At 40.3% G+C, this 9,264-nt stretch overlaps 2 protein-coding genes across 2 annotated transcripts in view; both read right to left on the bottom strand.

Moving 5' to 3' along the window:
• The window catches only part of ttc34 (tetratricopeptide repeat domain 34), a 12,164-nt gene extending 5,383 nt beyond the window's left edge, over positions 1-6,781 (bottom strand). The window contains exons 1-3 of the mRNA XM_024293676.2: positions 4,372-6,781; positions 570-2,322; positions 279-501 (exon numbers count right to left, since the gene is read on the bottom strand). Of these exons, the coding sequence (XP_024149444.1) occupies positions 279-501; positions 570-2,245 (1,899 nt within the window). The 5' untranslated portion in view covers positions 2,246-2,322; positions 4,372-6,781. The remainder of the gene's footprint in view (positions 1-278; positions 502-569; positions 2,323-4,371) is intronic.
• A 10-nt stretch (positions 6,782-6,791) lies between these two features.
• si:ch211-112c15.8 (tumor necrosis factor receptor superfamily member 1A) overlaps positions 6,792-9,264 on the bottom strand; it is a 6,993-nt gene continuing 4,520 nt past the window's right edge. The window contains exon 7 of the mRNA XM_036213017.1: positions 6,792-7,118. Coding sequence (XP_036068910.1) covers positions 6,814-7,118 — 305 coding nt within the window. The 3' untranslated portion in view covers positions 6,792-6,813. The remainder of the gene's footprint in view (positions 7,119-9,264) is intronic.

The raw sequence follows: 9,264 nt of genomic DNA, 5'->3' as shown, positions 1-9,264 counted from the left end.
GGTTTTCACCGGGGACTCCGGCTTCCTCCCACCGTCCAAAAACATGCTTCATAGGTTAATTGCTGACTCTAAATTGCCCCTAGGTGTGGATGTGAGAGTGAATGTGTGTATGATTGAGGCCCTGCGACAGACTGGCGACCTGTCCAGGGTGTACCCCGCCTTCGCCCATCAGCAGCCCGATTAGGCTCCGGCACCCCCGCGACCCCGAAAGGGAAGAAGCGGTCAAGAAAATGGATGGATGGATATATATATATTAAGATGACTTTACACAGGCGGACCTGATTGGTGTCGTAAAGAAAGCCCCTGTGTAGCTGCAGCAGAGCGAGGCGGGCCAGGGTGGGTCCACGAGGAGGGATGGTCCCAATCGAGAGGAGTAACCTGTAGGCCTCCTCCACCCTACCGAGCTGGTACAAAGCATCTGCTGCAAGTAAGTGAGGCCCAACACCACCAGGCTGGAGCTCCATCAGCAAGGCGGCGAGAGACTGGACACCTGCAGAAGATCTAATGCACAAACCCAGAAATTCAGCTGATTGTGTAGTAATTGATGTATACAAATACTTTAAACACACCCTGATCTGTTGTTGTCTCTCTTTGGGGCTTGCTGCTTGTCCTCCTGGAGGAGCTGCTGAGGGTCGTCACTAAAGTTGGATGTGGACTTGTGTAGAGCCACCTCCTCCAGAACAGCTCGTCCCTGCTCTAGAAGAACCGTCACCAGCAGCCCCCTGTAGTTCCACGGCACCAAGCAGCGGATTGTCAGCGCCGTTTCTTGGGGGTGGAGTCTGGTGGCTGTCATGTAGTCCAGAGCAGTGAGGTAGTTAGAGCCAGCCATCATGCGCAGGAGCCCTCTGCCACAAAGGGCCCTCACACAGCTGGAGGGGTGAGGAGTGCTGTGCTCAATCACAGCCTGGAAGTCCTCTAGTGCCCCTCTGTGGTCATCAGACAGAAGACGGGCGTACCCACGAAGGACATGGACTGTGTTCTGATAGCTCTGCTGTCCTGGGGCGGCTGCGAGCTGGCTGCAAATGGAGAGCGCCTCCCGGTGCTCCCCTCTGAGGAGAAGACAGTCAGCCAGTCGGACCCTCAGCTCCCTTCCTCCTCCATTAGGCTCCAGATGGCAAAGTGTTCGTAGAGACGTGATGGCGGGGTCCAGGAGCTCAGCTCCTTCTGAGGATCGAAAGTCTTCCCGGGTTAAGACCTTGTCTCTGAAGTCGGACAGACCTCTCTCCGCCTGCTGACGCAGATGGTTGCGAGCTGCTATCCCTGTGGCGTGATCGGTGAAGAGCTTTTGGAAGTAGACTCGAGCGGTGGCAGGGTGGACGTCGAATGCTTCACCCAGATCTTGGCAGTCCTCTGCAGCTTTGCCTCCTGCTGACAGGCAGGCCGCTGCGCGACAGGTCAAGAGTCGGGCTTTTCTCTCTTGGGATAAAGGGGTTTTATCAGCTCTTTGCAGAAGAGCGGAATAAATCTCTGCACTGTCTGAAAACCTTCTTGTCAAGAACAAATGTGCTGCTTGCAGTTCAAGTACGTCTGTGTCATGTTGTGAAAGTGTGAGTAAGAATTCAATGAGTGTGGAGACTTCTTCTGGATCTAAGTCATCATTCTGCTTTTTAGTCTCTGCTAAGTTGTGGTCAAACATCAGAAAAGGATGCACGGAGGTTATTTGATTCTTAAAAGCCTTCACTAGTTTAGGCAGATGCACAGACTGCCTGTTCTGCATTAACTTTACAGTTTCCAGTTTGTTATCACGATAAGCTTTGAGGTAAAGCCTCACACTCTCTGAACTGTGAGGCTTGCACAGAAAGTAGGCCAGACCTCGAGTTATCTCCAACAGCACACGACAGGAACCATCCGGAGGAGGGTTTCGCTTGCCCTCGAGCAGATCAGTGCAGCGAGCAAATATCTCCTCACATCCATGCCCACCGCTCTGAAGAAGAGATTCCATTTTAAAAATGGTGGCTGACAGGTTGCTGGGGCTGAGCGTGGACAAGAAAACAGCTGCAATGCCTTTATTATGACACTTAGCAGGCGGAGTGTTCCCATCCAGCCATCCCTCCAGAGTGAGGATGACCTCCTCCAGGCTCAGCTTGTCTAGTTTCCTCATGTGTGACATGGCGGTGGAGGCGTTGGTCGTGAAGGCAGACATGTACAGGGAGGTGGCTCCCTCCAGGTCTCCAGCAGCAAGCAGCTCGTCTGCATCAGCACAAAGCTTCGAAGCGCCGACTTCAGGTCGAACCAGAGCAGTCATGGTCAGGAGGATTCCTCGCCCTCTGTTTTATTTTCTTCAGCAAAATGAAAATATAGTAATCCAGAGATTTTGGAAAACTGGAAGAGAGGACAAATCAAAGTAACAAATTGAAAAATAAGTTGACAACCAACCTCTGGAAATCAAACCTTTTCTTTGGATGTGTTGCTGAACTGAATGTTTGGTGCACAACCTTTTAAAAACCAACTCGAATCAAAATGATTTTTTTGGGTGTTTTTAACATTTTCTTGTGACATTTTCCTCATGAGGGAGAACATAAAGAATATATACAATATTAGACTGAGTATTTCATTATTGGTTTTATACAAATTCTCAAGCACAGTGGTGGTGGAAGCACTGACAAAAATAGTTTCATGAACCAGAAGAGAGAAGAGTCAATGAAGAGCAAACTTATGGAAAATACTGCAGATATTGTAGATGTTTGAGATTAAATTATTGGTTGAATGTTGTCAGTATTTTCATACTTTACTGGTTCACGTAAAGACCCACTACAATGAAATGGTGTTTTTGGTGTGAATTTTTGTCACGATGGAGGACATATATCAAGAATTCAACCTACAATTGAATCTCTGAAATTTTGTTATCAAATCGTGAATCAGGAGCAGACAAAAAACTGTTGGAAAAATAGTTTATATGTGACAGAAAATACGATGAGTGGGCCTCAAGCTCCCTGTTCCACTCCATTCTGATGCATACTTGCAGTCACATAGACCCACGAACATCTGGATAGTTCTAATATTGCTCAGCATTTTTGGTTGTACCGCTAATGTTAGGTTGGGGTTTTTAGGTGCTGTAAGGTAGCGGGAGAGAGTGTAAATAAAGGGATGGTGGGAAGTCAGGGCAGGCTTATTGTGTGCAAACAGCCCCACACAAAACTGAGAGGCAAATTTCTAATGTACCACTACTGCTCTGCAGAAACTGTTCTAGAAAACAACACGTTTTATGATTAAATACTTAATAAAAATGGCAAAATGGTAATTAAAAGACCAATGGAAACACTTTTAAATTTGACTTTTTTCCGTAATTGACTTTGAGGTTTCTGCATTAGTCAACTGTTTCACTTCTGATTACCAAACTGCTCCAGTTGTCTCAGATTTATGGGTTTCTACAGCATCTTTCATTTTGCCCCATTGGTTGTTGTTCAAAGCTTTTTGGTTACCATATGTGTGATTCATTCATGAATGAATGAAAGTGTGTGATCCATTTCTTCAGTTTGTCAGCAACTTTTTTCTTGCAGGCACGTGCACACTGCAAACTGAATCCTAACCCACAGGAACCCACAGTTACATCAATGTCACAGAAAAACATCAAAAAATGGTTCTGTGGTATGTCCCACATAGTTTTCACTTTATGGAAACATATTTCTGGGTTCTCATGGGTTAAATATGATAAAAAATGTGAAATATGAAGAATTCTTACTTTCTGTCTTGCAAGAAAAGTAACCTCATAAAGAAAATCTTTCAATTGCAAAACTGCTTAGAAAAATACATAGAATCTTTTTCTTAAAATAAGAATTCATGACCATTTTCTTACCACAAGCAATATTTTTGCTCATTTAAAAAAAAATCTAATCTGTCAAACAATGTTTGATTTTTTTTTCTACAGGACCTGTTTTTGCACAGATACCCTGTGGACCTGCAGCTTCTGAATAAGTGAAGCTAAATTTACAAGAACATGACGCTGCTCACAGATGGTCTTCTGAACCTTTACCTTTCTATGTGTTTGTCTATGAGTTTCTGTCTAATCTCCAGAGAAATTTCTCTCCTTCACAGCACAGAGACTATTGTCACACTTAGCAGTTTGAAGACACCCATGAAGTTTTTTGCCAAAGCCTAATAAACTGCATATTTGAGTCAAATATTGATACTTTTTATTTGAGTGGCCTATAATTCTCACTCTTCCCTCTTTTAGCATGTGGGACCCAAGCCTGAAATTTAATCCGTTTGTGATCAGGGTTGCCAGGATACCGACTTTCTGCTCACAACAGAAGCTCTAGACTCTTTTTTTTTTCTCCCCACACTAGTTAAAGAATATTTAAAATATCAACAGCCAAACCTCGACCTCGAAACCTACAAAAGCTTAGGAGAACGCCTGTAACAGAAACTTACCGGGAAGGCTTTAAAGTCTGGATAAAGTTCTTTCTCTTCCCGGAACAGAGCAAGTCTGGTTACCCGTGGAAACCACTGACGCTCATGCGCCAAAGCTGACCACACTAGAGCGCAAAGCTGTTCCACTTCCTATCATTTGCACAGGGGTTTGCGTAAAGCTGACACCTCAGTTTCAAGTCTCTCCTTAAAAGTTAGAAGGCTGCAAATCCCAGAAGTTATTTTAAATATGTTTCTGTCACAAGCTTTATTCATTTCCAAACTAAAAAAACTGAACTTCCTGATTTCTGGCTTATCTCTAATCATTTAGTAAAAAGAATAAAAAATAAAATAAATAAAGAATAAGTCTATGTTGTTGTTTTCAACTTTATTTTTAAAATATATATATTAAAGCATGTTATTATATGAGGTCCCAGAGAAAACACAAGTCTTAAATGCTGCAATACAAAGTATAAAAACATTCTTAAATATGTTCAGAAAATTCAAAATAAGTCAAGAATATTCACACAAATGATACATTAAAACACATGAAAATAACAATCAATAATTATTCATTGGAAAGTGGCTCTTTCCTGTCAGAATGCTGAAGCAGTTGACATAAAAAAATCTCTCAAAGTGAGATACCCGAACACCACGAGGAAAAACCCAGCCAGCTGCACCCTGACACCATTTAGTTGGAAACTGAAAGCCTGACGTCCTTTGGGGATTTTGGTTTAGTCCTTTCCTTTGTGAAGGCTGTGCAGCGATCAGTGAGCGTTACTCGAAGGGTTTCACGACAAGCCATATAAGGATAATGTCAGACGTGATCATGAAAAAAGAAAAAAAAACTGCAGTTCAGTCGCTTTGACATTTCATGTCACATGGTTTAAATATACAACTGAAAACATTTGACTTTGATCAAATGATAGAGCGTTCAGCACATGTCCTCAAAGCACTGAAAGCAGTGGGATTTCCTCTCATATCTACTCGTGAACACGGTCACATGTCAGTACTGTACCAGAAAACCACAGGTCCTCTTTGCTGAACTTTATAAATGCCAGCCCAAAATTTGAGGGGCAAAAGGTTAGAGTTGAGATCAGGAAATTCACTAGACTTTTTGGGGGTGATAACTTTTTCAGAATTTCATAAAGAGTGGTTAAATGCCACTTAGACACCCACTCTAATGAAATTATGTTTTCTGTGTATTTCAAATGCATTCTTCCAACGGCATTTCTGAGGGTTTATTTGTAGTCAAATCATTGTAAACTCTTTTTGGAAGTTTTTTGTTTTTTGTTTTCGCTAAAAACGGATGGGGAGGCACCCTTCAAGATCTTTTTTTTTTTTTTTGACGTGGCCATGGATGTAGACAGCAGCCATCAGGCGTGCAGAATGGCGCGTCTTCTATATAACCCCAGGCTAACGAATTTATGGATATTTACACATTATCCAGTAAAACTGTTTTCGTCATAGATACACATTTTGCAATGGTGTAATGCTCACCTGGCAACCACAAAATGTGCCAGGGCGCCCATTGATGTGAACTTTTAGAGAAAAACCATTTGGTCGTCGTATAATGTAAACTTTTTCTTAAAACTTCAGTGGCCACCTACGCGTTGTATAAAAATTTTACTGCCACCTCTTGATTACTAATATCGCGGTGCTGAATTTACTGTAAAAATTACATTTAGGTCATGTGGCACTTTGAGACCGTAGTCTAAGAGACCAGGAACACCTTAAAAACACATCAAAAGATGACTGGATTGGGCAGGGGCGGAGCTAGAGTCTTTTATACATATTTCTGGCTGCTTTATTATTATTATTCTTAAAGGAACTTTTATCAATGATTTGTACATCTTTATGAATAAAGAGATTAATATTGACACAAATTTTGTAACGCAAAGCTTTTTGCTGGAGGGGCAGCTGCCCCCCTTTTCCCCCCGTAGCTCTGCCCCTGGGATTTTAATATGCTGTTGTACTTTTGAAAACTGAAGAATTGAATCAAAAACTTTTAAAGCCCATTTGCCCTGAAGAACAGTGAAACCTTTGACCTTAACTGAGCACCAAATAAGCAAACAACTCTATATTCGTGTTGAATCTACGGTGTGGTTTGCAGTTCATTCTTTACAAAAAAAAAAAGTCAGCATCAACTTCAAATTCAAACTTCACAAGTAAACCTACTCTACAATTCTCTGAATGACAACGATCAGCTACGTTTGTGTGTCAAAACACAACTTAAGAAATTGGGGCCAAATGAAACCTCCTGTGTCTGAAATGTCATATTTGTAGAAGGCAACTGCTGACATCATTGTGGTACTCTGTGGTTGCACCACATTAGAAAACATAGCTAGTGATGTATGTAGGAAACTTCTTTTCAAGACTTAAAATTTAATCCCCCCCCCCAACTGTATCACCACGGGAACTGTATTCGCATTTTCAGCCGCAGCATCCTGCCCTGCTTCGGCGGGTTTAGACGTAGCTGTCGGCCTCCTCGGGCATCTGCCTCAGCTTCTCCAGACTTTCCTGCAGACGCTGGGCGCAGCCGGACAGATCCATGTAGTATAAGGAGGAGAAAATATCTTTCACGCTGGCGGACGAGTGCTGGCTCCACAGCCGCAGCATCTGGTACTGTTTCTCTAAGGAACCCAGACCGGTCTCCAGCTCGATGCGCTCCATCTGCTGATCGTTCACCGAGAGCAGCCGCAGGAACTCCTTCCACCTGCGGAGGGGCACCTCCTTTATGACCTCATAGAGAACAACAGCCGGCCACCGATCTAAAAGACAAAAAAATCATAAAAATAAACTCAAATTCAGGACAATTTTATAGAAAAAAAGTAGAATTTTTCAAAATATCAGAGCAACAATCAATAGAACTGAACAGTTGAGGAAATTAGCTTTTCTCACTTAATTTTATGTAGGACTTCAATGTATATTTATATATCTGTATAATAGCAAATATAAGTACTACCTAATTATATTTTTATGTATCTTCTTTGCAAGTCAAAACAGTTACCTATTAATTAGAATTGTATTTAGTGTCATTCTAGCTGAAAGAAGCTTGAAATAAATGTCATCAAATACCAGTGAGGTGAAACGTGATGCACACTTATTTGAAACAGACATGCAATTCTTATCAGATTTTTTTTTTTTTTTTTTCATTTGCTGACAAATGTGAAAAAGTTTCCTCATCCGCCTCAGCACACTTGTCTGATCTGATAGTCTAGCAGTGGAAATGGCAAAAACAATGACTTTGGTGACGGCACAGCAGTAATCAGATGAGGAAATCTGCTGCTGTGGCATTTATTTCTGTTGGCATGTTCAGGCTAAAAAAAAAGGCATGCTGGGTATTGATGTTACCTTTTACCCAGAAACCCGGACGGGCTCTGACTGCAGGTACTTTCATAAGCGCAGGATCACGTTCCTTACAGTCCGTATTAATAATATTAATATGATATATTACCACTTCCTCCAAAAGACCTTGGATATCCACATGGTTTTATGTAGAAAAATATAAAATAAAGACCAAAGATCTTAATTTCTCATTAAATTAAAACAAGACTATTAGAATAAATGAGATAAGCAACATCATTTTTTCTGAATTAAAATATTGAATTTAAGTGAAAAGTATTTTATTCTCTTATAACTTAGAATCATCAACTTAGATCATGACTTAAAATGTTTGTTTTACTAAAAAAAATGTTTTTTCTTAAATATAAGTACCGTATATTTATACTCTTTTCCCAAAAACTGTATCATATTTTTAAAATTCAGCTATTGTTATTTCTAAATCATACTCATCTTAAAGTTAGATTAGAATTACATATTTTAAGATAAATCTGTCTTAAAATTATGAAGCAAGGTTTTCCAATTTTTCTAAATCAGGCAAGGTAGTTAAACGTTTTCTTAAAAATATTGTGTAAACAAACTAAAAAACATTTTTTTCGGTATACTGAAAAAAACGTCTGGAAAAAAATGTCTCCATAGGGACATTGCTTAAAAAAGTCAAATAAATCAACAAGAATTTTACAGTTTAATTTCTTAAACTAAGTTTTTACACCTTTGCTGAAAAGTTACTAGTGCGTTTTGTCTTTTTAAGAACATACTTGGTGGAATTTTGTGTTATTGCAGTGTGAAGGCCTCCAGCGTTTCTTATAAACTCCACTAATGGTACAAAAGTTTTAATGGAACATGAATTTCTGGCTGGTTTTTGAGCTATTTAAGAGTCTTGGAATGAACTAAAGGACATGCCGAAGTACTTCTCTGTAAAATAAACAACTCAAAAAGATCACACTCAAGGTCGCTTCCAACTCTCAAAGTGACTCTTCAGTCAGACTGCTTTGTGGGAGGCCACAATATTTCATATTTTTAGATTAGCATAAAAAGAAGTCCCTTATGGTGTATTTTAATCGCACAAAAAAGTTGACATATAATGGAACAAAAGAGAATTGAGAATTTTTATTAACCCGATGTGAAGGGAGGAGCCAGGTCAGGAAATTAACACACAGTGAGGAAAATGAGTATTTGAAGATCAAGTTTTCCCCTTTAGAAGTCATGGAGGGGGCGGAAACTTTAGGTTCTACAGTGAGACACAAAATCTAAAAAAGTCAAACATTGTCTGATATTTTTTCAAATAATTAATTTGTAGCAACTGCTGCAAATGAGCATTTGAACACATGAGAAAATCAATACTAATATTTTGAATAGTATTTTTTGTTTGTGATTACATTTTCACCAGGTTGGAGGGGGGATTTTGGCCCACTTCTCCACTTAGATCTCCTCTAGATCATTCAGGTTTCTGGGCTGTCATTGAGAAATACAGAGTTTGGATGTTCAAATACTGATTTGCATCACTGTACGTTTGTATGGTCATCTGCTTATCCTTTTGTAAATCAATACTTTTATTGATTTTTTTTTTTTTTT

This window comes from Oryzias melastigma, linkage group LG7 (genome assembly GCF_002922805.2).
Source record: "Oryzias melastigma strain HK-1 linkage group LG7, ASM292280v2, whole genome shotgun sequence".
NCBI lineage: Eukaryota > Metazoa > Chordata > Actinopteri > Beloniformes > Adrianichthyidae > Oryzias > Oryzias melastigma.
This window is presented reverse-complemented; position numbering and strand designations above follow the sequence as displayed.